Source organism: Pelodiscus sinensis, chromosome 1 (assembly GCF_052426305.1).
Source record: "Pelodiscus sinensis isolate ZL-2025 chromosome 1, ASM5242630v1, whole genome shotgun sequence".
NCBI lineage: Eukaryota > Metazoa > Chordata > Testudines > Trionychidae > Pelodiscus > Pelodiscus sinensis.
The window spans coordinates 100,208,229-100,235,313 of NC_143052.1; the positions used below are offsets into that span (position 1 = coordinate 100,208,229).

The following is a 27,085-nucleotide window of genomic DNA, read 5'->3' on the forward strand; positions in this document are numbered from 1 at the left end:
CTAACTTGGTGACCCATAGTTCTTGTGGTAAGAATGTGTTAAGTATTATATAGATATGAAAAAGAGTAATAACGTCATCAACATCTCTCTCTCTCAATGTTGAGAGTCTGAATGTGGCTCTTTACAAGAAGTTCACAAAAAAAGTGTCAATTTATCCATCAATGTTTGACACTATTTTCTAGGGCAGTTTTTACTTAATTAAAAAAAAAAAAAAGGAACCCAGAAATTTCCAGATTAGATATAGGAGTAAAACTTCAGACAACAACTCTATACAAACTGAAATCCTAACCATCTCTCTCACCTTGGTGATTCTGACAGTTGAAGGTGCCCCAGGAAAACCAGGAATGCAGGTTTTAAATTCACTGACTTTACTGAAAGGGCCTGCACCACAGCCATTAACTGCAGCAACCCTGAACCTGTACACAGTGCCTGGAAAGAGATCCTGTTTCTTAAGTAAACTGTAGTCTAGGACATCAGCATTTTCCATCTGAAAATGTAAATAATGCAAAATTCAAGTAAGTTAGTTTACTTTTAACAGTAAAAAAAAAAAAAAAATCACACCTAAATCTAATAAATTATCAGGTAGCAGGACCATCATTAAGAAAAAACAGAATTTTGAAATTAGAAGTGTGCATGAACATTATATACATGATCCAAAAATTTAGGTGAAATTGTTATAAGGGCTAACAACCCTTATATTTAAGAGAAACTTATAATCGCCGTAAGTAATGATAAAATCCTTAGCTATTGTTTCGCTAGGAAGTGTGCTCAATTAAACCAAACACAGCATATAATGTTTATTTTTTCATCTGATTATGGTCAGTGACAAAGGCAGGATACTGTGTTAAACAAATTATTTGCTTTGGTAAGAAACACATGGGTTGCCATAGGTTACTTTGAATTAGTAGCACAATTCTATTAATTTTCTTTAAATAGACTTTTTAAATTTCAGTTATTTACAAAAATCATTAAAGCCCTGACCTACTACACAAGAATTATATTTAAGATAAAAAAGATAAAATTGTAATCCCTATATTTATGTACTGAAAAATGCTTTTGATGGCTTTTTAGCATCTGTATAACTGATTGTTTTGGACAGAGAAGGGAATGACAGAAGTAAGCTTTCTGAGTTATGCACCTGAAAAAATGTAGTTTTACACCCATGCTATTATATTTTGTCCTTTAACTGTTTTTTGTAATTAAAAAGTTATTGATTATATAATCATGAGGTATAATTTTGACTTGACATTAAAAAGTTGTATAATTTGTAAAGTCACTATTGCTGCTAGCCAATACAGAATTCATTCATTTATATAAAGACAGGAAACACTGTGTGCTGTAGTAATTCATACAGTGTTTAGCATATGCAATTATTAGACATGCACACATATTAATCTGTGATAATACATTATAATCATGCATTTGGAAACACTTTCATACATAAGTGTACAATTTTATTTTATATTATATTAATGAAATACCAATGTGAACACCTAATGCTCCAAAATGAATTTTACAAATTACATAAGATCTGAAATATTTATATGCCATTGAAGTACAGTTCTAACTACATTTGAAGGATGCATTCTCTTCTAACCCCCTGATTTTTCCTCTTTTAAAAAGCCTTTGGAGGTGGAATTTAACATGCTGGGCTCATTTGCATGATATCTGTCATATAAAATAAAAAAAGAGCTAAGGAAATTCTCCCTCACTCCTCCCCCCCTCAAAATTAATCTGAATTTAATACACTGAAGTGTATGAAAGTTCCAATGCAGTGTAGTTGTAGCTGTGTCATCTCAGGACCGTGTCTCTCTAGGAAGTCCTAAGTCAACACCAACATTAATTCTGACCCATTCACCCCTACTCATCCGTCCACAGATGATGGAAGACTACTCAACAAATATCCATCTTTCAATCAAAGACTCACATCCCTACAACCTAGATACCATCCTCTACCATTTGCCAATCCTCCCAATAAAAACTGGAGCTTTGTCCTTAACATTTCACTTATTTGTCACATTTAAATTAGACTCTTCACCTTTATCCTTGCCGACCCTCCGAATACAAGCCAGAAAGATGCCTATACAAGATGACAGCATATTTGGCATAACACAAGAAGGAAGAGTAAAGGTTGATGTAGCAATGGGAAAGGCATCTTCAGGCCACATATGAGCACAGGTAAAGAAAATGGGTAATATACAGGCAGTCCCCGGGTTACGTACAAGATAGGGACTGTAGGTTTGTTCTTAAGTTGAATCTGTATGTAAGTCAGAACTGGCGTCCAGATTCAGCCGCTGCTGAAACTGACCTCCAGTTCTGACTTACATACAGATTCAACTTAAGAACCCCAAGCGTCCCCAAGTCAGCTGCTGCTGAAACCGATCAGCGGCTGATTCCAGGAAGCCAGGGGCAGGGGCTTCCTGTAGTCAGCCACTGGTCAGTTTCAGCAGCGGCTGACTTGGGGACGCCTGGGGTAGAGCAGCTGGGGTGCTGCTGGGTTGGTCCAGTAGCGCCACCGCTCCTCGGTGCTACTGGACCAACCCAGCAGCACCCAAGCCGCTCTGCCCCAGGCGTCCTGATTCAGCCGCTGCTGAAACTGACCAGCAGTGGCTGAATCAGGACGCCTGGGGCAGAGCAGCTGGGGTGCTGCCGGGTTGATCCAGTAGCGCCCAGAGCGGCGCTACGGGACCAACCGGCAGCGCCCCAGCTGCTGTACCACAGGCGTCCGGAGCAAAGGGGCAGCGGGACAGCCCAGATGCGCCGTGGCTGTCCTGCTGCCCTCGGGCTCTGCGGCTTTGCTCTGCTTTGCTCCCCGTCTCCCTGGTCTGCAGACCAGGGAGACGGGGAGCAAAGCAGAGCAAAGCCGTGGAGCACGCGGGCAGCGGACAGCCCAGGCGCGTCTGGGCTGTCCGCTGCCCGCGTGTTCTGCGGCTTTAATCCCCGTCCCCTTGGTCTGCAGACCAGGGAGACGGGGAGCAAAGCAGAGCAAAGTCGCGGAGCACGCGGGCAGCGGACAGCCCAGACGCGTCTGGGCTGTCCGCTGCCTGCGTGTTCCGCTGCTTTGCTTCGTCTCCCTGGTCTGCTGGAGACCAGGGAGACGGGCCCGTTCGTAACTGCGGATCCGACATAAGTCGGATCCGCGTAACTCTGGGACTGCCTGTACTTAGATCACTGGTCTCCAACCTTTTTAAGCGCAAGATCACTTTTTGAATTTAAGTCAATCCAGGATCTACCTCAAACCCAAATACCTTTGCCCGGCCTTCCCCCCTGCACCTACACCCCACCCTGCTTATTCTGTGGAGATTGGGGATATGAAAAGGAGGAAGAGAGCATCCTGACTTCAATGCCCCCCTCTTCCACTTCTTACACCCTGCACAGCAAGCAGGAGGTTCCTGGGGGCAGCTCCAAGACAGAGGGCAGGAGCAGCATAACAGTACGGGGCAGAGGTAACTGAAGACAGCCTCCCAGCCAGGATCACCCGTGAGAGGCACCAGGATCTACCAGTAGATCCCAATCTATTGGTTGGTGACCCCGACTTAGATAGTCAAAGGAGTTAGACACATGACATTTTTTACCCATAAATCTGTTTCATTCCCTTCTGTCTTGTGCTACATCTACAGTTAGAACAGGAAATGTAAAACAGAACAGCTGGTCATTAGAGGGCACAAAGCTCCACAAGTAACCTACAGTATTCATATTTTTAGTAAAAGAAAGTGTGACTAAAATTAAGTCTAGCCATTATTAAATAGGTTATGTGCACCTGATTGTTAAATACATAGGATATAATTACTAAACTAGTACCTGCATTATGGATTTTAGTTCTGAATGCAATTAAAGCCTCTAATTATCAGAAGTGATGTTTGGGCTGTAGGTGTTTCTAGCCCAGGAATGGGCAATAATTTTTGATGGGGGACCACTCCAAGATTTTGAAAAGTGGTCGAGGGTCACACTCTTCCATGATATTAATGGAGATGAGGGATCTGAAATGGAAGTTAGGTGCAGAAGGGAGCTTGGGGTGAGGGACCGGGTGCAGGAGGGAGACTGGAGTCTGGGAGAGAGTTGGGATGAAGCAAGCAGTTGTGACCTAGGGCAGGTGACTGGAGGGAAGAGGTTTGGGATGTGACCTAGAGTAGGAGGGGATTGTGATCTGGGATAGGAGACTGGGGTGCTAGATCTGGGAGGGGGTATACAGGTGTAACAGGGGTACAGAGGGTTTGGGTATGTTGAGTGGGAGGAGGGGGGGCGCAGAGAGTTGGGGCAGGAAAGGGCTAGGGTGCCAGAAGCAGGGTGGCCAAGAGACTTACTTGTCAAGAGACTTACAAATGTTTCCTAGCCAGCCAGCTTGCCAGGCCATGTGATTTATGAATATCTGGGCCCAGGAGAGGAGGCATGATTCTTCTTAGCTGCCTGTTATTCTAACAAGCAGCTCGCATTGGCTGATTTCTGCCAGAAACCGACCAATAGGAATGTGCTGGAGGGTGGGGCAGCTCCTAAAACTTCTTCCTTCCCCTCCAGTTTCAAAACAGAAACTGAGCCCTGCAGCTGCTTTTCTGCATGATGCACGGGGCAAGCAGGGGTTCCTGCATGGAGTTCCCCACTGCCTCCGTGGGCCAGATCTGGCCCCTGGGCTGTATTTTGCCCAGGCCTGTTCTAGCCACTTAATTAGAAATATATTCACCAATGGATCATTAATCCTCTCTTGCCATCAAAACTGCAAAGATTTTGCAAATTTAATGTATATAAAGTGTTTCATACATAACTGATGTATAAACTACCTAAACAAAATAAAAAAAACCCTAGACACAAAACATAGGAACTATAGTTTTTAAAAACACTCGGCTATCTGTATTCTTTCACGGGGTAATATTAAACAATGTTAATGAGCATTCATGAGTCACAATTTACAAAAAAGTGACATGAATGATAGGGATGTCAGGGTTTAACCATTTACATTGGGGTGGGGAACTTCTTTTGGGTCAGGGGCTACTGGCCCATAGAAAAATCAGTCTGGGGCTGCAAAAAAAGAAGCAAAAACCCCCCCCAAAAACCACCACCCTCTCTGATATGGCCCCTGACTGAGAAGGAGAAAGCACTCCACACATTACAAACCAGAACTCGGGGGGAAGGAACCAAGCCACTATATTTTGAGTACTCCAATCCCAACGGAGAACAGCGGGGGGGGGGGGTGGGGGGAGGAGGAGAGAGAGAGAGAGAGAACCAGCACGGGTTTCCCAATGCTGGGGGAGAGGGGCACCAAATATTGGGGGCTGGATCCAGGAAACCAGAGAACCACATTCAGCCCTGGACCTTAGGTTCCCCACCCCTGATTTAATGGATAAGCTGATGCTTATCTATTAATGGTACTGGTTAAACTTAGCCAGTTCCTGGGGAAGTGGCAAGGCAGCAAAGCCGCCCCCCAGGAGTTGGGCCAGCAGGGGCTGGCGGCCCCACCCCTGGGGAGGTTTTTCAGCAAAGCCCACAGCATGTAGAACCACTAAGATTTTTAGAAGCTACTAAGTTACCCTATTAAACGCTTTTTAACATCCTTACTCAATGCATTTATTCAAAGCTGTATTTAAACAAATACCATATTAAAAATGTAAAGCTAAATCACACCACTTCTTAAGAAATTCATTTGCAGGTTTCTAAGTTTTCATGCTTTCAGCGATCACACACAAAATACACTAATATTTTCAAGCCAGTAAAAATGTAAGAGCTATTTCCTATATAAATAGGAATACTGGGATAAAACTACAAATTCTTACGTTTGATTCCCATAATTATGCATTTTGTTTGGCTGGCTGAAGATTTAGCCTCAGAAATAGAACATAAGTTAACAAGATATCTGCCAGCATCCTGAATTAATGTTTTCTCCCTTGTGAGTCCAGAGCTCTGATTAGCACTAGTTCCTTGCACAGTGTATCAAAACCAATAAATTCCCAAACCTTTAGCCTCAACCTATTAGCACATAGGCAACACATCCAAAAATAAAAAATGCACAAATAAAACTTACCTTGTTAGAGATGCTTGCTTTTTCTTCTAGTAACAAGTAGTACTGGTTTACCAGAGCACTGTTGCTTTTAAAAATTCCTACATCGTACCATTGTCGGTCTCTTTTTACTGTTGCCATCTGGTTTGGTGAAGTAGTTTTCTAGTGTTTGAGAAATATGTTATTCAGACTACCCAGACTTTAATATCATAAAAAGTATTATTTAAAGAATGCATTGATTACTTCATTATGCATACCAGTTCTACACACAGAGTGATAAGAAATGGGTCCTACAATTGAAATGTAGTTAAATTTCTTCCCATCTTTTCTGAGTTATTTCATTTATAGTCTCTCAAACCAAATTGTTTACAACATAGCTCTTATTTTTTTTAAGAGACTGGATACAACGCATAATTTGCATCTGCCTTTATTCGCTGCAACCTACTGGAATACATCATGTTTTTCTTCCAAACAAAATAAAACTATCCTGGAGGGCTCTGTGGCCAAGAACAGAGATAATTATTGTTTTGATTATGCAAGATCACATACTTACAGATAAGTGTACAGTCGAGTTATTTGTCTGAGGAGCGCTGACTTTAGTTGAAGACATTATAAAAGTAGTTTCAGCAACTAAAACAAGAATTATATTAAAAACATTACTTCACATAAAACAACTGACATGTAAAGACAAATTCCATAGCTTTTAAAATTTGTAAATGGATTTCAGTGAGAAGCTTCTATTGCAAAAGTCTGTTCAGTATTACATTCATAGTTTGGTAAATTTTACATGAAGCTTTATTTACAACCTGAATTTTAATACCTTTTTAAAACTAGCTGTTGGTTTTAAACTTACAAAACAACTTTAACAGTACCTGGTGTTGCATGCTGCTGCAGGTACAATGGTACCATTGACAGGAGACTAAAACTACACAATTATAAGGCAGTGCAATTATTAAGAATTTAGGCCTGGAGTTGTATAAATTCTGTTTACATCAATATTGAAATGTACACAAAATCAGGCAGATATTGCCACCCAGTATGAGCTAAACATTAAACTTCAGCAATTAATAATTTTAAATGTATTACTCGTGCAAATTAAGATTTTGTCATAGTTATTTTTAGTAAAAAGTCAAAGATAGGTCACGAGCAATAAAAATCGACAGAAGCCTGTAACCCAGGGCTATTCAACTTTGGAAGCCTCGGGAACCACAATGATACTCTCAGCACATGCTGAGGGCCACAACTTAAGTGTGGTTTCATATACATGCAAATATATTTGCAACGAGCTTTTCACACTGTCAGAGGCATGAATACAAAAATTAAGGCAAGACTACATAACACAGAGGCCCCATTTAAGTCAGTTCTACTGATATTAATAAAATGCAATATTTACCCAATTTCCACCCATATGATAGCACTGTTAATGAGCAATGACAATCCAGGAATGTAACTACTAAAACGCGTATCAACAAAAGACCATTATCAAACAGTTGCCACTGCTCTCAGGTGATGGCAAATACTGCGTATTCACTTTCATCAAGACATTTTGCATCAACATTGTTTACATACTGAGTTTACATCAACTGCGCATTTCAAAGTTTTCAATCACAGATTATGAGGTGGTCAGCCTAAAATAACCAATTTAATTGATTTAATCAGTAATACGAGGCCTCCAATTTGGAAAGAAATGAAGATGATCCGAGATCACTAGCATTTGAATATATTGCCCTTTAGCAAGAAAAGCACTTGAGTGCGCAAATGTGCCACAGGCACCAATGTTGTTGGTGGTTAGTATTATCTGAACAGTGGATTTCAGTCAACTAGTAATGAACATCTGTAACACTTTTCACCTTCACAAATTAAAATTGTTTACAAATCTGTGTTAGGAATATCCTCATTTTAAAGTGAAATCAGAGAAGAGATCATTCAAGCTTGCTCAAGATCATCAATGCCTGAACCATTATTTCAATCCCAGCCACTATTCAAAGAGGACAAATTTTCCACCACAGTAGAAGTTGGATGGCAGCCTTAGATAAATATGGCTCAAAATACAGTATGTGAAACACATTTCAAACCTTCAGATTTTGAACTGACTGTTGTTAGTGAAGTTTCATCTTTAACAACTGCCCCATTTGTACTTGATGACTCAGTTTTAACAGCCTGCTGGGTTACCATAGTTTGTGAACAGGAGACAATACTGGATACAGAAGCATCAGGATTTACAGTTCTTATGTCCAAGTCATGTAATTCAGCTACATTTGCTGAAGTCTGAGGACCTGCAACATGAAAAATAGTAACTTGATTTCAATATTGATATCAATTGACAAATATCAACTTAATCCAATTGTTTTAATCTGCTATAGGAATTGATGCTAGCCAGATTCAGACTAGAATGAGTCTGCTTATATTTATGTTATACACAAATTTGGTGTAAAATTAATATTAATTTCTCCCCCATAACAGTTGACATATGTACACAAACCACAAAAATACCTAACTACAGACAAGTATGGGAGATGCTTCTTAGTTCTTTGATAAAATAGGCCCATCTGATTAAATTCTATTATTCAGCTAAGCATTAAATCCAAATGGTAGTGATTTTAACATTGATTTGAAAACAATTCCAAGTAGCAAAAATATTTGCAACCTTGAAATCCTACATTTTTGCTAGTCCATGTAATACAAGTGACTAGGAATATTATAAACTGTAGAAGTTTGTTTCTAGGTTGATATTTTGTATACCAAATTTTAACCCGTAGCAATCATTTCCTCCCCTCCCATATACACTCTCAGAATTCAGACGCTGAAAGCAGCAGAAATGAGGACATCACCTTAATTACATAGATGTAAGCATCCAGTATGATAAGCAGGTTAGACAACCTGACAACTATAAACAAGATGTTACTGCTCTAATTCTGGTGCTGCTTATTTCTGTATGCCAAGCCTTTATGTGAAAAAACAGACCTTTCGTTTGTAAAGAACTGTTTATAGTCCATATTTGTCATCTTAATGACAGACCTGAACATTTTGTTCCTCTTACAGCACAATAAACTAGGGACAAATTACAGTTTCACCTAGCCAGAATGGGTAGAAATGGTGTCCCTAGCCTCTGTTTGTCAGGGGATGAAAATGAATGACAGGAAAGGGATCACTTGATGATTACCTGTTCTGTGCTAGGACATCTGGCATTGGCCACTGTTGGAAGACAGGATACTGAACTATATGGACCTTTGGTCTGACTCCGTATGGCCGTTCTTATGTTCCCAATTTATAAATATGAACAGTAATAAATACTATGAGAAAGACTCAACTTTAAAAAAACAAATAGGGTATCAGTAACACACAAATATTCTTACTTTAATATCTGCAAGTTTTTAACTCCAACTTTCCTTTAGTCTCTACTGAATAATCTCTTACCTACAGTACATCCTGGCAAAAGTGAGGGGGCATTTGATTCTTTGACTTCTCTAGAATCTAGATAATTTTTCTTTGTAGCCTCTTTTGTAACCATATTTTCAGGTTCAGTAATATTTTCTTCAGCTTCCAGTTTTAATAATGGATTAGATGAAACTTGCACCTAATCAAAAAGAAAGCAATTGCTTATGATAATTGTTAAAGTTTACAATTTGAACTGCAAATATTGCAAGTAATTAAACTTGTAAAACACACTTTTCACAAAGTCCATATTAGGGATGTGAATGGGTAACTAATTGTTACCTGGTAAGTATTACCCTTGATGGGCTGGGAGTCAGCAGCCTTGCACAGGGCCGGAAGTAGCAGCCCAGGGTCAGAGGTGCAGACTCTCAGCCTGGGAGCGAGCAGCCCTGTGTGGGCTGGAAGCAGCAGCCAGGCTGGAGCAGCCCCTTGCCTGTGGTGCGGGGCGGAGAGGATGAGGGGGGTCCACTCCAGCCTGTCCCCATTTAATGAGTTAACCAATTAAACTTAACATTTAACTAGTTAACTAATTAAACAGGATTTTAGATCCCTAGTCTATATTTGACTTGATAATGTCTTTAACATCTAAAGCTTTATTTTGAAGACAGCTGGCATTCTTAAATTGAAGTGCAAATGAAGTTATGTATCTTTAGTTTATTTGAAAACAATCACATAAAAATATACTTATATAGACTCAACTACTTTCCAGAAAAGATTAACATTTTTGTTTTAGAAACCTCTCTGTACCCATTTTGCTGGGGCTTTGAGGATGAAGGAAATTTTCTTCTTGGTTTCTGGCTCCCAGTTATCATAACAGTACTCAGTACGTCTGTAGCTTCCCTCTTGAATGATCAGGAATGGCTTTTCAAGCTACTCCATTCAATCAGGAAGTGAAGTAGTCTCATTAGAGCAAAAGTAATTAAGCAGTTAAATTTTTAGTTTGAAATTATTTCAGGCCTTTTAAAATTGGCAAATTAGAGTGGGAAGTGAAACCACCAATAAAACATTATCTTGATTTGACAATTTTCAGTTTAGACTTACATTATTAGGAACCACATGATTTGTTTGGCTGTGAAGATCCAGCTTGATTCCTGAAGGAAGGATGATAGTCATTGATTATAGACTATGCTGTTGAGTAGAACCACCTTACAGGTAAACAAAAACAAATACCCATTGATTCTATGAAGCATTAAAATGTTTTACATGGAGTCTATTTTCTCCCAGTGAGCGAGTACCAGAGCAATATGAAAAGGCTTTTGTGTAAATGAGAATCAGGCCCTTTGTCTTATTGTTAAAATCTCTGTTTCTGGTTATAGTAGCACTAAAATCAGAAATTAAACTGCAAAAGCAAACAAAATCAATGGAAATCCTTTTCCCACTACCATCTCCTTCAGGTCACATTCAAATAGGATGTTAAAAAAAACAAAAACAAAAAACTTACCTATGAATTCTCTCTCTACTACTTCATATACTGGTCTAAATTGCAGCCAGGTATCAGGTATCATATAGCAATGTACAAAATCCATTCTAAGCACTAGGCTTTCCTGTCTTCTATAAAGAGTTTCACTCTGTAAGGAACGTCCAGGCTCAGACACTTCTTGCTTACATCAAGGAACCTCTCCACTATTCAGCCAACTTAAAATCAGGAAGCACAAGGGAAGCTTATATGGGAACCTTTGTAGAAATGTAGTTTCATCTAAGGGAAATATTGCCGTATTACCTTGTGAACTTGGCAATGCAGTCTCAGGAACGATGGTAACTGGTATTCCACTGGTCACTATAGGCACTGGGGAGTCAGCATTTAACTGAAGAAGATATCCTTCCACTGTAGGAACGTCATCCCATTTTACTTGAAAAGAATTAGTTGTAGCTTTGATCAACTGTACTTGTGATGGGGCTGGTGGTTTCTCTAAAAGACACCAATTAAATAGAAATGGAATATTTAAAGTTGCACTTTTATTGTAGTTCAAACGTTATTTCTGTAACAATAATACATAAACAGCTCTCATTTCTCCAAGTATTTATGGTAATAGGTCACATAACAAAAGTAAACAAAATATTATATGTTATAAAATAAAGCAACAAAATACTATATGGTTTCTCCTAATTGTCTCACAAGGCACATTTTTTAAAAGTCTGATACCTTTTTTTAATTACCTATTTGACAGCAGAAAAAACCAATGAGGTTTTGAGTTACATATGCAGAGAGCTCTGTGTGGATGCAAAATTGGTATCTGCATCTTCAAAAATGACGCATGGATATCCATATCCATATCTGCAAATACCCACATAGATCTGCAAAACTGCCTGGTTCTAGATTAAAAATGTATATCCACATCCATGGCGGCAAAAATAAGCTGTGGATATTCGCACCCACATCAGTGGATGCAAATATGCATGGATATAAAGTGGATATTTGTGGATTTGCAGGGCTCCAGATATGCAGAGGCATCACTTCAAGATCATGGAGAAAAGAGTAGAACCTACACAGCTTTATGGAGAATGCACCCAAGAAGATGGATACAAGTATTTCTCTGTCCAATTGCATTCAGTTGTAATTTTACAAAAAACGACTAAGCAGTAGAAGATTATCTATAAGAAAATATGAGATTCTATGGTCATTAAGAAATTAAAAGTGGAACACAATGTTTTACACGTACCTGAAGTGTAGAAACGCCAAATATAGCAATTGCTTAGTTTGGTGGAAGAGGTTAGAGCCACAATAAAGTGAAATAAGGAAAATGTAAAATGCACATCGGGGGGGGGGGGGAGGGGGGAGGAAACTTTAACAAATGTTTATATAGGATGCCAGCTAGCATCTTGACTCAAGAATTGTAAAGGTTTTTTTTTTTTACTGAATTTAGCCTCAAAACATCTCTTTGATGGCCTATGGAATAGGTCACTGTTTTTAGCAGAAAGCCACAAGAATAATCTTTAAATACATCAACCCTGAAGCAATATTTTATTTTAAAAAAAATCTGAGATTTAAAAATTCACTGAATCTGCTATAGACTAAAACTTCTATGCAGGTATGATGTCAAGTTTCTATACTGTAGTTACAATGTACAACACATTAAAGTATTTTTATTATGTTGTTACTCACCTGTATCTAAATACCAAAGATCCTTACAGCAAACTTGATTGTTCCAAGCTTTTCTGTAACCATCTCTACCACTCCAGATATACAGACGAGTGCCAACTACCACAGCACAGTGTCCTGCTCTTGGCCCTGGTAACAAGTTTTTTTTATCTTCCTGGCAATCTGAGATTAGAGCTATCCATTCCATGGTATCTAGGAAATGAAATTTGCAATAATCCGTACCATTCAAATGTGTGTTTTCAAAACAAGAAACAGATATTATTCTACCTAACTAGTCAAAGGGAAAGTGATCATCTTGAGAATACACACGTTTACATTTATTCATTTGAATCATGGTTTCCAATATTGTCTGTATTAGAAAGGGAGCCTGAAACATGAACGCTTGTACCAGCAGCTTGGTCAGGCAGGATCTGCTCTCAAAATCAGGAAAGAATAGGGATGTTAAATTTAGATTAATTAATTAACTGAATAGTCGATTGGATTTCCACTATGGTTCAAAAGTGGAAGCCCCGAAGGGAGTGTGGAGCCCTGGTCCCATGCTCCCTGTGGGCTCCTGTACATTTCAAAAGCAGAATTGCAGCAGAAGTGGCGTGAGCAGAGACTGTTTCAGTCCACGCTTGCGCTGTTTCCCACTGTGCCTCTACCTCCCCTGCCCCGAGGAGACAGTGCGACTCTCAGCACCAGCTCCTGCTCCCCCCCTTGCTGCCTCTCTTTGACAGAGGCAACAAATGGAGGGAGCGACTAGTCGCATCACTAGTTGACTGATGAGCTTTTGCTTATCGGATAGTCAACTAGTCTCTTACATCCCTAGGCAAGAACAGAGCTGATATTGCAGAAATACACATTCTTAAGAAGTGCTAAGTACAGATTAGTGACACAAACACATCCCAGTATCAAATGCCACAAGAACACCCCAATATCAAGGGGGATACAAAAACATTTCCCAAGGATAACAGAAACAGTGTCTTTTAGGAGAAGTCAGTGTATCAGGATTACAGTATGTAACATCTTTATACCCCAATATAATCAAATATCTCAGAGGGAGTATCTTTGGCCAGCCTAGGGGTCAGTGGAAAGTGCTGCAATTGCTTGAGCTGCATTCATTGTCATCAGCATGCATGTCTTAGGGTATGTCTCAAAACTTATGTCGATACCCAAAAAGTCAACAAAAATCACCAGAGGGTGTCCACACTTTCTCCCTCCGTCGATAGATCATGTCCATATTGGAGGAACCATCATCAGCAGTGTGAGCAATGCAGCGTTGTGGGAATATGGAGCTGATCACATCTTGGGATTCCCCCCCTCCACCTTCCAAGTTCTCCAACAGACTCTTCAGCTGCTGGGAGCAGCCTTATTAGTAGCTCTGTGAGCTTTCTGTGCTGAGGAATGCCAGAGCAGCACAGCAGTCTCCCCCTCACCTCACGATCCCCTCCCTGTAGCAGCAATCTGCCTGCCGCTATGTTCCTAGTACAGGGCAGAACAGGAGCAGTCTAATGAATTTCCCTTTGCCTGTTCTCCAAATGGAACAGCACACTGAGCTGCCAGATACTTGCTGGAGCTTTGAAAGGGGAGGGGCACATGCCTGCAAGGCAGCAGGGATCTAAACACTGAGCAGAGCTAACTGAGCAGGAATCGTGGGATACTGGTGGAAGCCAGTTCTGGCGACAAAACAACCAGCCGTATCTACAATGGCTCTTTGTCAACAATAAAGGGAAGGGGAAAGAAAGTCTCTCATGGTGTGGAAGTTTTTTATAGCCGACTGGACATTTTCCCCAAAGGAAGTCACATTTCAGTGTGTAAACTCACTATTTTATCTCAACAACCTTAGTATCCTCAGAGTCTGCCATGTGCTAATACTATGCCTCATTGACTGGCCCTTAATGGATGTTGTGATCATTGGGTGGTTCATTCGAGGTCTGCTGTGCCAACTGTCTGTGCAGAACTAGGAAAGTGCACAGGGAGAATGCTCTCTCTCCCCTTCCCCCCCTCCCGATCTTTGGTTGTATCATATAGAAATGTAGGGTAATATTGTATGGGTGCTAAAGTGATTTGGTGCGCATCAATAAAAGGATTCTTGTCTTATAGAGCAGGCATGTAACAGGTTCTGTATTCTACCACGGAGATCCCTGAGCATTGTTTTATATTTATAATACTGCTGAATGTCTGCAACATGACAACCATTATCCAGAAAGTATTTGTCCTGTATTAGATGTCCATCCAGATCAATGGGGAGACTTGAGAATAAATACATTCTTGGTGGGATGTGCAACTTTGGTCTAGTTTTAAAGTTACCTAAGAATTTTTTAAGAGTTTACTCATAGGTTTACATCTGTCAAAAGAAACATTTAATTTATAATGATCAAGAACAGCAGAAACACTAACCCAAATTTAGATAAGAAAATGAACTGGTACACTTCCATTCACCATCAGGAGTAGAAATCTCATCCTCCACTGTCTGTGGAACCCATCCACCAAAAACATACATTCTAAAAATATGAGGGAAGAGAGAGGGGGGGGAAAAAGACATAGCTAATTAACAACTTCCCTCATCCTGTTGCGTTTTTCTCACCATATACTCTATGGCAAAACACCTATTTACAGGATTTTAATGTGTCAACCACAGATTACAAGAGCTTGTTTGTGTCCCTCATCTCTTTCTAATTGGTGCCATCACAGGTCTACAGTAGTAAAAAGTGTGGAGCAAAATAACTATGAGAAATCTTCCGCATTGCAGGACATTTAAGAAATATGCCAGAGTGTGTTAATTTTGTATCTCAATAAAGGCATCTGAAACTGCTAGATATTTAGAAATTAAACATTTACACAGAATTTCTACAGCCCTTTCATGTATTGTTCACAACAGACCATTTTAAAAGACTGTCAGATATCAGAATTAGAAATGCTTTTAGGAAATACAATCTGGTAACATTTTTTAGGAATAATAAAAATCAAAAGTTGTAATCTTGTCTCAGAGGGCATTCTTCTTTTCTCCCCGCCTTATATATATATATATATATATAACCTGTAAGATGATATAAATTGGAAGCAAGTATATTTACTTTGCCCTCAGGGGAATGTTTACTACTGGTTGAGAACCATTGCTCTAGATGACTCTTCTACCTGCTAGCATAACTCGGTCTGTCAGATAGCTTTAACAGTGTTCCCTCTAAGCCAGGGTTTCCCAAACTATGGGTTGGGACCCAAATATGGGTCACCATTACATTTCAAAAGGGTCACCAAGTGTCTCCCCAAGTGGCTCTGCTCCCCCGCCTTTCCCCATTTTTTAATTGCCTTGGGTCACCAAGTCTTCCTGAATTGTCAAAATGGGTCCCCATCTGGAAAAGGTTGGGAACCCCTGCTTAAGGTGTGCAGCAGCACAGCCTCACGGGTGATTTATCAGCCCCGCCCAGTCAGTCAGCTCTGGCTCAGAGCCATGAGCCTCTAACTGGGTGGACTGATTAATCACCTGTGAAGCTGTGTTGCTGTACAGCTTAGAGGGAACACTGCCTGAGATCTTCCAGGGTGTACAACAACCCGTCTAGATATTTGCCTAGTTTTACAACAGGCAACATAAAAAGCACTAGTGAAATCAGTACAAACTAAATTTTCATACAATGATTTGTATACACTGTAACTTAAGTACATTTATATTCCAATTGATTTATTTTATAATTTTATAGTAAAAATGACAATGTAAGCCACTTTCAGCAATAGCATGCGGTAACACTTTTGTATTTTTATGTCTGATTTTGCAAGCAAGTTTTTAAGTGAAGTGAGACTTGGGGTACCAAGACAAATCAGTCTTCTGAAAGGAGTACAGCAGCCTGAAAAAGTTGAAAACCACAGATCTAGAGAGTAAAAGAATGTAAAACAATTTTCCAGGTTTTAGTGTTATTTTGTATAGTTATACAAAGTGACCAGGGAAAGAATTAGATACATATGTGACTCAGTCTGATAACATGATTCAGCATACAGGTAATGATTAGGTATATTAACAAACCTTTATTTTTGTAAACATATAAACTGGCTCCCCGCAAGCACTGGATCCCATCTATCTCCCTGACCAGCGCAGGGGGGCAGGTGGCTCCGTGGGAGCCTTTCCTCTCCACCCACTCCCGCTGCTGGCTTAAAAGCTGGCTCCTGACTCCTTCTCCAGGGGGAGGCAGCAGGGGGAGGGGAAGTGCACGTAACTGTGTGGGTTAACCAATGCACCGAGGCTTACCAGATAACCATGTACATGAGTACACGTTAACATCCCTAGTAACGATCAAGCAAAATCTATTCAAGCTAAAAGTTATTTACTCTACTAAGTATGACTTTAAACCAGGAAGCCCAAGACCACAGGGTGCTCCAGCCCGGCAGGAGCAGCCCCATGCCTGCCGCCCAACACAGCAGGCCCTGCCTAGCAATGCACTATGAGGGTGCTAATACAGTGGGCTAGTTAACCAGTTAAACATATAGTTTAATCAGTTAACATTTTAACTAGGATTTTGCATCCCTAGTTTGAGGTAAAAATCTGTGATGTTAATACAGAAGACTATGTGCCTACTACCGAAAGAATTTTAAAACTACTTCCTACCAGGCAAAGGGAGCTGGGAAATAACCAACCCAGCAGCTTGTCTCCACTAGAATTAGAAGGATACTTTGGGCATATTTGGGCCATATATTCCGGATGCCAATATGCAGACTCCCACATGATGGAAGCCAACTGGAGTGAGGAAACAAGAGTGGCCAAAAGAAACCTTAAAGAACCTGTTAGCTGGGAGGCCACAAGAGTCAATCAACATCACAAGCAGATGGAAGCAGCTGCTAATAATGCAGAGGGATGGAAGAAACTAGTTTCTGCCCTGTGAGTCAGCATTGGCTTGAGAAAGATGCTAAAATTCACTAACTGCCTTAATTTACATGATGGCATATTGCTATCTCCATAGGTTCTACAAGGGCACAACAACATCCAGAAGAGCATTCCATAAAGCCAAAGTTGTTTATGTTGTACAGTGGCAGGTAAGGGTAATCCAATACAGAAACACTATATCATCATTCTCCTACTTGGTGTACCTTTCTATAGCTGAGCTTTTAACAACAGACATACTTGTTTCCTATTACATTGGCTGTATGGAGACTGCGAGGAAGTGGCACTGTCCCCTTAGTTTCTGCTCTGGACCACGTCATTGTTTCTATTAAAAAAAAAGTGCATTTCAGTAGAGTAAAAAATATATTCTGTATAGATATTGGTGTACATCACATCCTAGTTTCAGGAAATACTGTGCACGTACCTACTATTAATTAGATTTTAACAAAGTAAAAAGGTAGCCACTTTCAAGCTAATATCTATATTAAGATTTAAACAGTTTTTTAATAACTTCACATTATGTTAACGGTCTTTTCAGATTTTTATTACAGGTTAACAAATATTAACCTGTTTATCAATTTGACACTGGGATTATAATCCCCACTTCATTAAGGCTACTCAAGTTTTAATTATTTTTCTAAAAATATTTAAGGTATCCTAGTAAAACCAGTGATCTCTGGGTGCAAGCGACTGTTACCACATGTTAGTAGTAAAAATCTGTCTCAGAAATCTGACACATCTTGTCCTGCTGAATAAAATGGCATTAGGGCTACACACTGGCTCACACTAAGTCACTTGTTAACTGCAATTATATACCACACATCACTAATTATCAGAGGGTTTCACTTTTCCTCAATACCAGATAAGCAGTTAAGCCGATTTACACATTGATTAAACTCACCTATGTCAAGCTCCCAAAGGTCATTAAGTCTACAGCCACACATCCCTCCAAAAACATACATCTTTGGATTTCCTACATCTTTTCTGCAATACACAATGGCTGTGTGGGATTCTCGAGGAGAAGGCAAGATTCCTTTGGTCATTGGAATGCTCCAGCCTACGACTCCAGAACCATGTTGCAGCTCCAGTTCATAGAAATCATTTAAATATCTAGTGTAATATTGGGAAGATATTGAACAATGTAACTGAAGGATTATAAAAAGGGAACATAGGTGAACTTTAGACTGTCAGCACTATAAATTGTTTTTTCAAAAGGTTATTATAGCAAAGGGCTACAATAATTTTATTTTTACAGTACCCACCAAACATTGAACAGAAGGAGTTGTGCAAACAGAATAAAACCAAACTCCACTAAACAGCGTTCTTTTCAAACAAGCAAAAAGGAGGAGGTTTCAATTTACAAAAAGGAAAACTAAACACAGGGTCAGTATTCACTCTAAAAAGTAGGTTTTAAAAATACTGAGAGGATATTTAAATACAAAGGAGGGGCAAAATATGGGTAGATTTCAGGCACAACCTGTACACTGAAGAAAGTCTGTTTTCACCAACCAAACTCTACCAACTTTGACTTACGGTGTCCACAGAAGACATATTCAAAAGTGACACTAAGATTTTTAGCATGATTCACTACATCTGAACAAGGGTACTTCTACACTGCAACGCTATTTCGGGATACTGGAGTATCCCAGAATAGCTATTCCATGACTTCACAGCAAGCCCGTTATTTCGGGTTCATTATTCCGATGTCCCTGTAAACCTCATTCTATGAGGAGCAAGGGATGTTTCGGAATAGTGCTTTATGATGAATTAAGCTATTTTGAAATAGCGTCAAAATAAGATACACAATTTGCATAGCTCAAATTGCGTATCTTCTTTTGAGTTACGGTGCAGTGTAGACACACCCCAAATGTCCACAGCAACTGAAGAGCAAATTGTTAAGCTAAATGATACTCTATGATATGGTACATCAGCAGAATATGAGCAGAATACCTTTGGGTTGGTCATTGAGAGGGAATTCACCATTTATTGTTGAATCAATGGAAATCCACTTATTGCAAGTTACTTTGAGAACTGTCTGAATTCTGATACTTGTTTCAGCCAAATCTTGTTTAATAAAGGGAAGAAGAGAATTCTGGAATTTCATTGCAGCTAGACAACTGAAAGTAGTCTTAACTGCAAATCTCTATGGGGGAAAGTATTTTCAATTTTGATGTCCTATTTGTGTCGATTTAAAAATTAACTGTTTTTGAAGAGTTTGTATACGCAGCACATTCCACGATTCTCTGCAACATTCTAGTGAACAAAATCTTCCAACCCAAATCCACTGAAGAAGGACGACTCATGGGAACATCAGTTAAAGTGCATGCCAAAGCACTATATAAAGAGATCTCAGGGTATGTCTACATTGTAATAAAACACCTGTGGCTGACCCATATCAGCAGACTCATGAATCTCAGCCTAAGGGGTTGTTTAACTGCAGTGGAGACATTCAGACTTAGGCTGAAGCCCAGCCTCTGGAACCCTCCCTCCCTGCAGGGTGACAAAGCCCAAGTTCCACTCCAAGCCCACAATTAAACAGCCTTAGTCTGGGCCCCAGACTGTTGATGTGGTCTAGCTGCAAATGTTTAATTGCAGTGTAGATATACTCAATAAAGGTCATCTCATGTTCTCTCTAATAAGAGACTGAAGGAAAGAGATTTCTCTTCTGAAATTTAGTAACTAATCCTAGAGTTCAGCAAAAGGCAGTATATTTGGCTTCCACTGCAAATATGTCAGAGCTTCTAGCCAGTTCTTGCAACAAAAGTAATGTGAAGATTATAACAAAGTCCCTTTAGCATACACAAGCTAACTACAGTAAAACTCCAATTGTCCGGCATCCAGTGGTCCGGCACTCCTGATAGTCCGGCACCAACTGGAACCCAGAAGTGCTTCAACCAGCCGGACAATTGGAGGTCCTGTGAGCCCCACGCGTGCTCATGGGCCAGGAAAGGGAAGGGGAGGAGAGGGGAAGGGAATTATACCCGTGACAGGTCTGCTGGACTGCACTGCGTCTGGCTGGAGGGCGGAGAACAGCACAGCGAGGCGTGAACCCTCCCCCGTTTTGCAGGGAGGCGGGGGAAGCCCCGCGCAGCCGCCTGCTACAGGCCAGCTGGGGTTGCAAGCAGCAGCGGCGGATTTGGGGAAGGGGCGGGTCAGAGGAGCTAGGATGCTGCCGGGTTAGTCCCGCAGCACCACCCCTAACCTGAGCCTGAAACTGACAAGTGGCGGACTTAGGGAAGCGGCTGAGCAGAGCAGCTGGGGTGCTGCCGGGTTGGTCCCGCAGCGCCACTTAGGTGAGGGGCGGCGCTGCGGGACCAACCCGGCAGCACCCCAGCTGCCCCGCCGCTTCCCCAAATCTGCCACTGCCACTTGCAGCCCCAGCTGGACTGTCACCAGCGGTTACGCGGAGCTTTCCCCACCTCCCTGCAAAACAGGGGAGGGTTCACCCCTCGCCGCGCCGTTCCCCGCCGACCCCTTTCTCCCCCACCGGTTGCAGTGCGGGTCCTGGCAGACCCGTCACAGCCCATTCGCTGAAGTACCTCCTGATACTCCGGCACTCCCTGGGTCCCAAAGGTGCCGCATTATCGGAAGTCTACTGTAACATGTACTTCTAGTAACTCCATCACTGTATCATCTGGGACATGAAAAGATTTTCTTCTTCATTTAACAGTTTCAAAGTTTTTGATTTGTGTTTTGTTACATTTATTATTTAGATATTTTGATCAAACCCAGTCAGCATACCTGGGAATGTTATTGTTTGAATCTTCACTTTCATTTGCCAAGCCACCAAACAAATAACACTTGTTACCATATAAAGAAAAGCTGTGACCAAGTCTAGGACAAGGTGGCAAACCAATAGGAGGAGCCTGAGGTTTTACTTTTTTCCACAGCCATCGACTTGCCTTAAAGGGAGAGAAAAAAAGACATCTTCAAGAAATCAAATCTACTTATATACTATCAATAAATATAATTTGAAAGTCAAGATAATACCATCATTGGCTATTCTTTGCATATTTTCTGCATAATCTTTAACTATTAATTTATTGACTATTTCCTGGTATCCTCCTAATGCAAACAGGAATAAAGTTAAACAACAATTGATAATAAATTGATAAAGTCAAATATAATGAGATTAAATGATTTCATTTGTATGACCTGTTTTCAAGATTTAGTTATATTTTCTCCTCAACAGAACACACAGTGCTCATCCAGGCCAGCTTTCTAAGAGCCCTAGCCAGTCAGATAATTTCTAATGTAATGTATTATTTCACTTAAATAGAAGCAGAATCTTTTATCAAAATGGATAAATGCAACAATCTTTAAAACTGAAAGGTCCTCATTGTGTCTTACCTGTAATTCATATAAATCATTACTGTATCTTCCATATTCAACCATTCCTCCAAACACTAGTATTCTGGTGCCGTCACAGACAAATCCATGGGCTGCACAGCCTGGAGGAATATCTCCTCTAACAGCAGGAAGAAACCACTGATTTGTAGCTATATTATAAAAATATATATATTTTTAACACCCAAAGAAATAATTGATGTTCATTTAACAACTTCACCATCAATAGAGGGACACACAAGAGACAATTTTCTTCTTTATTAATTCTAGGTGGCTCTCAATGGGAACCGTTAACAGTAATAAAGGGGTTATAAAATAAAAAGGGAGTCAACTGATAGAAACACCACATTAATCACTGCTTTGTGAAACAGATGTTACTCAACAAACTCTGGCAAGTCAACTGTAAAACTATAATTAGTTAAGCCATAAAAGAATCTGCACAGCAAGTAGAAGAAGAGACAAAAACTAATAGTAAAAAATGTTAAGCACATCAGAAGCAGAAAGTCTGCCAATCAGAGGGCCACTTAATGATCAAAGTACTAAAGAAGCAATGAAGGAAAACAAGACCGCTGCAGAGAAGTTAATTCTGTGCATCAGTCTTTAGTGCAGAGAATGTGAGGGAGATTCCCACACCCGAGTCATTCTTTTCAGCTGACAAATCTGCAGAACTGTCCCAAGTTGAGGAGGTTTTGGAACAATTTGATAAATTAAACAGTAAAGTCACCAGGACCAAATGGAACTCACATTTCTGATGGAACTCAAATTGCAAAACTACTAAGCATGTAACCTATCAGTTCAATCAAACTCTGTACTAGATAACTGGAGGATATCTAATGTAACACGACTTTAAAAAAAAAAAAAAAAAAGGCTCTAGAGTTCATCCTGGCAATTACAGGCCAAAAAACCTACATTCTATATCAGGCAAACTGGTTGAAACCATAGCAAAGAACAAAATTAAATCAGATACACAAATGACCACAATGTGGGGAGGAATAGTCAACATCACTTTCATAAAGGGAAATTGCATCTCACCAATCTATTAGAATTCTGCAAAACCAATGATGAGTCCTGTGGCACCTTAAAGGCTAAACAGATTTATTTGGGCTACGGATGTTAAATTGTGTTTAATCATCTAATCAAATAGTCGATGGACTCACCCCATTGCAGCCTTTTAAATGTATTAAGAGCTGCCAGGACGAGGCACAGCCAGGGGAACCCAGTGTGAGCTGGGAATCAGCTGTCCCAAATCATGATGGGTACCTCCCGCTGCACCTCTCCTTCTGAAATGTATTAAGAACCCGGCGGTTCAAAAGCAGAGGCACAGCCAGGGAGAACCCAGCACGAGTTGGGAATCAGCTGTCCCAGCTCATGCCTGGTTCCCCCGGCTGCACTTGGCAGTTCTTAATACATTTAAAAAGCAGAGGCACAGCTGGGGGACCTGGTGCGAGCTGAGACAGCCATTTCCTAGCTCGCACTGGGTCCCCCTAGCTGCACCTCTGCCTCCACTGCCCTACGCAGAGATGGTGCTGGGAGTAACTGGCTTTTAAGACAACTCCCCCCAGCACCTGCTCCTGCTTTCCCCCCCTTTCTGCCTCTCTCAGGAATGGGAAGGGAAGGGAAGGCAAGGGAAGGGGAGTGACTAGTCAAGTTAGTAATTGACTACCCAATAAGCATATGCAGAGGCAGCAGCGCATGGGAGTGGGGGGAAACAGGCACCTCTGCGACATCCAGTGCTTGTGGGAAACCAGCTCCCACCCTTCTTGCTGCCTCTGTATCACAGGAAGTAAGGGGGGAGAGGGGAGAAGAATGCATGTAATCAATAGATTAACTGATAAACCTAGGCATATCTGTTAATCATGTAGTCACATTAACATCCCTAATTTCTAGATCACACTCTCTATGCCTATGCTGACACTAGAGACCCTTTTGAAAAATTTTCCATTATTGTTAACACCAGTTCAGATTAATTGAATTTAGCAACATTCAGAGCTTTAATGCAGAGTTGCCATTTCTAACACTGGTTTCAGCATTATGTCATCTAACGCTGGTATGACCAAGTTAACTGGATTGCTGCAGAGATTGAACTAACGTGAACAGCTGCAGGGAATAACGGTAGTGAAGACATGGCCCAAGTAACCTGTCTAAGTCTCAAGCTAATCGGACTCACTGACTTCCACATTGACTTTTTACAAAGAAAAGGACAACTTTCTACTGTCACAATGAAATAAAGGTCAAAGGCACATACCCTTTAATTACAAAACTATTTTAAAGAAACACTGTCAATTTGAAATCTAGTCAGTGTTAAAAAGTTTCAGTGCTACATTTACCCCTGCCAGTAATATATGTGTATTTGTATTTTCTTCTTGTAAATATTTTTCTCGTTTTTTTGCTGTCAGATTCTCCCCCTCCCCACATACACACACTCACAATAGGGGAAACTAAGAAACTAATTTTACAAGAAATACTGTAAATACTCAGAGTAAAATGTAAATAAATTCCCAAATCTCTTGCATTATTTATAGTATAGTAGATTAGGACATTCTTAAAAGTAGGGGGTTTTTTTTAGGTGATTTCATTGAGGGCAGTCCCTACCAGGGCTAGTGCCCTACTCAGCCCAACACCGGCACCCCACCCTGCAGAGGGATGCCAACTTTCCTGGACCAGATGCCATTTGCTGTGATAGCATCCAGTCTAAGAGAGTTGACAACTCTGGAGCATGGCAGGGCAGAAGGTGCACCTGCAGCCTCAGGACAGGAGGCATGGGTGGCAGGAGAGTAGGTCAGAGCAGAGGACAGCAGCGTAGCAGGCTGGAGAGAAGCAGCACTTTGAAGGGGAAATTCTCGCTTCTCTCCTGTGGCCAGCTATACAGGCTCCCTCTGTTCCTCTAGAGTCCTCAACCTGCACTTGCTTAGCAAACAGGGGCTGGGAGGCCACCAGAACCGGTACTAAGCCAATAGGAAGAGGGAGAGCAGCTGGGGGATAGGATCTCTGCAGCTGCTTAACATCCTATCCCTATGCATACATAAGAGAGAGTACTACTAAATTTGGAGTACCACACAGCTGCATATGCCTAAGGATGGCTCTGATTGCTTCTGTTTAAGGCTGTGTCTAAACTACATCCCTTTATCGAAAAAGGGATGTAGATTAGGCACATCGATATTGCAAATGAAGCCGGGATTTAAATATCCTCATTTTTTGAGGAGTACAGGATCTTTTGAAATGGGGCATTTCTGTCAAAAATGCCCTGTCTAAATTGCTGAGATTTTTTTTCAAAAAGCCCTGTTTCAAAAAAAAAAAAGTGGCAGCTGCCATTATGCAAATTAAGCATGGGATATTTAAATCCCGGCTTCATTTGCAATATCGACGTGCCTCATCTACATCCCTTCATCGAAAAAGGGATGTAGTTTAGACACAGCCTTTGTGAAGTTAAGTGAAGTTGCATCTGCAAACTGGTATGCCAAAATTCTGCTTGGAAGAAAATCTAACATTTCTCTTGTGAATGAGTTATCTTCAAAATCTTTTCACAGTCTGAGACTTCAATTAAATGCAGTCACAAAATTTAAATAACCATTTCTTTGCTATTTGAGTATATTTCTAGAATACTTGTATCTGGAGAGGTAAAATGATGGTATACCTCTCATTTTCTCAACATGTATGTCCCTTGAATCCTTATCTCAAACACCAGAAGTAAAAACTGATTAGTACAGAACAGCCTATTCCCCAATTTATGTTTTGCATTAAAATTCTACGACACTTTCCCGGTCGATGCGATCCTATGCAATAAGTATTTCAGCATCTCATTTCTCACAAATAAAATTAATCTTCAGGATTTGCTGCTTGGAAACACTCCCTGCCACCTATGCAGGCACATTCAATTTTCTAAACCAGATCTATTTCTTCTTCACATTCAATGCCTTGAGCTCCACCAAAAGGAAGAATTGGGATTTGGAAAATGAGGGAAGCAGCAGCATATATTGATCTTCAGTTGCTCAACTGACCCTTCTCAGTCAATTCCATCCAATCCTCCCCTGGCTAAGGAGGAGGCTATGACAGTTTCACAAGTAAGATGAGTGACAGGGGCTGGAAGAAATGGGCACTTTATAAAAACGATTTGAAAAATTCCCCTTTTCCTTTGGAAGGGGGAGTAAATCCAGCCTCGACACCCAGATGCTGGCACCACCCCAGCAGGGCCCAACCTCAGGGAAGAGGTTTCTCTCGGCAGCCTGCAGCACAGACAACAGCAGCTGACGCTATAAGTGAGTTATAAGATCAAGAACACATATTCCTGCGCATCCAGAAATATAATCTATGCTATCATGTGCCGAAAGTGTCCGTCTGCTATGTACATTGGACAAACATCTCAGACACTTCGCCAAAGGATTAATGCCCACAAAACAGATATCAGACAAGATCACAAAGAGAAAACAGTTTCTTGCCATTTTAACCAGAAAGGACACTCTCTCAATGACTTAACCACCTGCATTCTGCTACAAAGACCTTTTACATCTGCACTTGAAAGGGAATCCTCTGAACTGTCATTCATGTTAAAATTCGACACTTTCCAAAAAGGACTCAACAAACATTTGAACTATCTCACCCATTACCAAGATAGTTTCCCCAATTATCACCTCTAACACCATTAACTCACAAACATCCCACTCTCCCTACCTCTAATATCATCAATTCACAGACACTTACCTTCCTTCCTTCCCCCCCCCCCCCGCATACCCCTCCTCTTCTGCAATGTGATTTGTCCTTTTCATATTTGTTCATTTTTTTAATTGTATCCTTTGGTATATATGGTTGTGACTATTTTCTTCCACTATTTGATCTGAGGAAGTGGGTCTGACCCACGGAAGCTCATCATCTAATAAACCATCTTGTTAGTCTTTAAAGTGCTACATTGTCCTGCATTTTGCTGACGCTACAGACACGCAGGGCTGGGAGAGTTACAACCCCACAGGCATCAGAGGCGCGGCGACAGAAAACGTCCCTCCCGACCCCTCAGCCCCCCCCGGCCCACAGGCACCCGCCCCGACGCCTCCCTGAGCGCTCCCCTCGGTCGCCGCGCGCCCAGCCCGGCTCCGCGCCCGCCCGCAGCGGGCCGCGCCCCGTACCCGTGTTGTAGACGTGCAGCTCGTCCGCGATGCCCTCGTTGCCGCCCCCGAAGATGATCAGCAGCTCGCGGATGGCCACTGCGCGGTGCCCGTGGCGCGAGCGGGGCACCGGCCCGGTGGAGGAAGGGACCCGCCTCCAGCTCAGGCCAGCGGCGGCGGCCGCCATCTTGCCGCCACTCCCACAATACACCGCGCCGGGGGCAGGGCAGAACGAAGCTAGGCTTGCACGCGCCGCGACGTCAAGG

General features: G+C 41.2%; 1 protein-coding gene across 1 annotated transcript in view; it reads right to left on the reverse strand.

Moving 5' to 3' along the window:
• The window catches only part of HCFC2 (host cell factor C2), a 29,819-nt gene extending 2,778 nt beyond the window's left edge, over nucleotides 1–27,041 (reverse strand). Inside the window, 14 exon segments of the mRNA XM_075938736.2 lie at nucleotides 302–487; nucleotides 6,014–6,151; nucleotides 6,543–6,619; nucleotides 8,065–8,265; nucleotides 9,407–9,566; nucleotides 10,466–10,515; nucleotides 11,145–11,333; nucleotides 12,528–12,716; nucleotides 14,907–15,010; nucleotides 17,617–17,701; nucleotides 18,278–18,486; nucleotides 21,118–21,278; nucleotides 21,727–21,875; nucleotides 26,841–27,041. Coding sequence (XP_075794851.2) covers nucleotides 302–487; nucleotides 6,014–6,151; nucleotides 6,543–6,619; nucleotides 8,065–8,265; nucleotides 9,407–9,566; nucleotides 10,466–10,515; nucleotides 11,145–11,333; nucleotides 12,528–12,716; nucleotides 14,907–15,010; nucleotides 17,617–17,701; nucleotides 18,278–18,486; nucleotides 21,118–21,278; nucleotides 21,727–21,875; nucleotides 26,841–27,006 — 2,064 coding nt within the window. The 5' untranslated portion in view covers nucleotides 27,007–27,041.
• Between the last annotated feature and the right edge of the window lie 44 nt (nucleotides 27,042–27,085).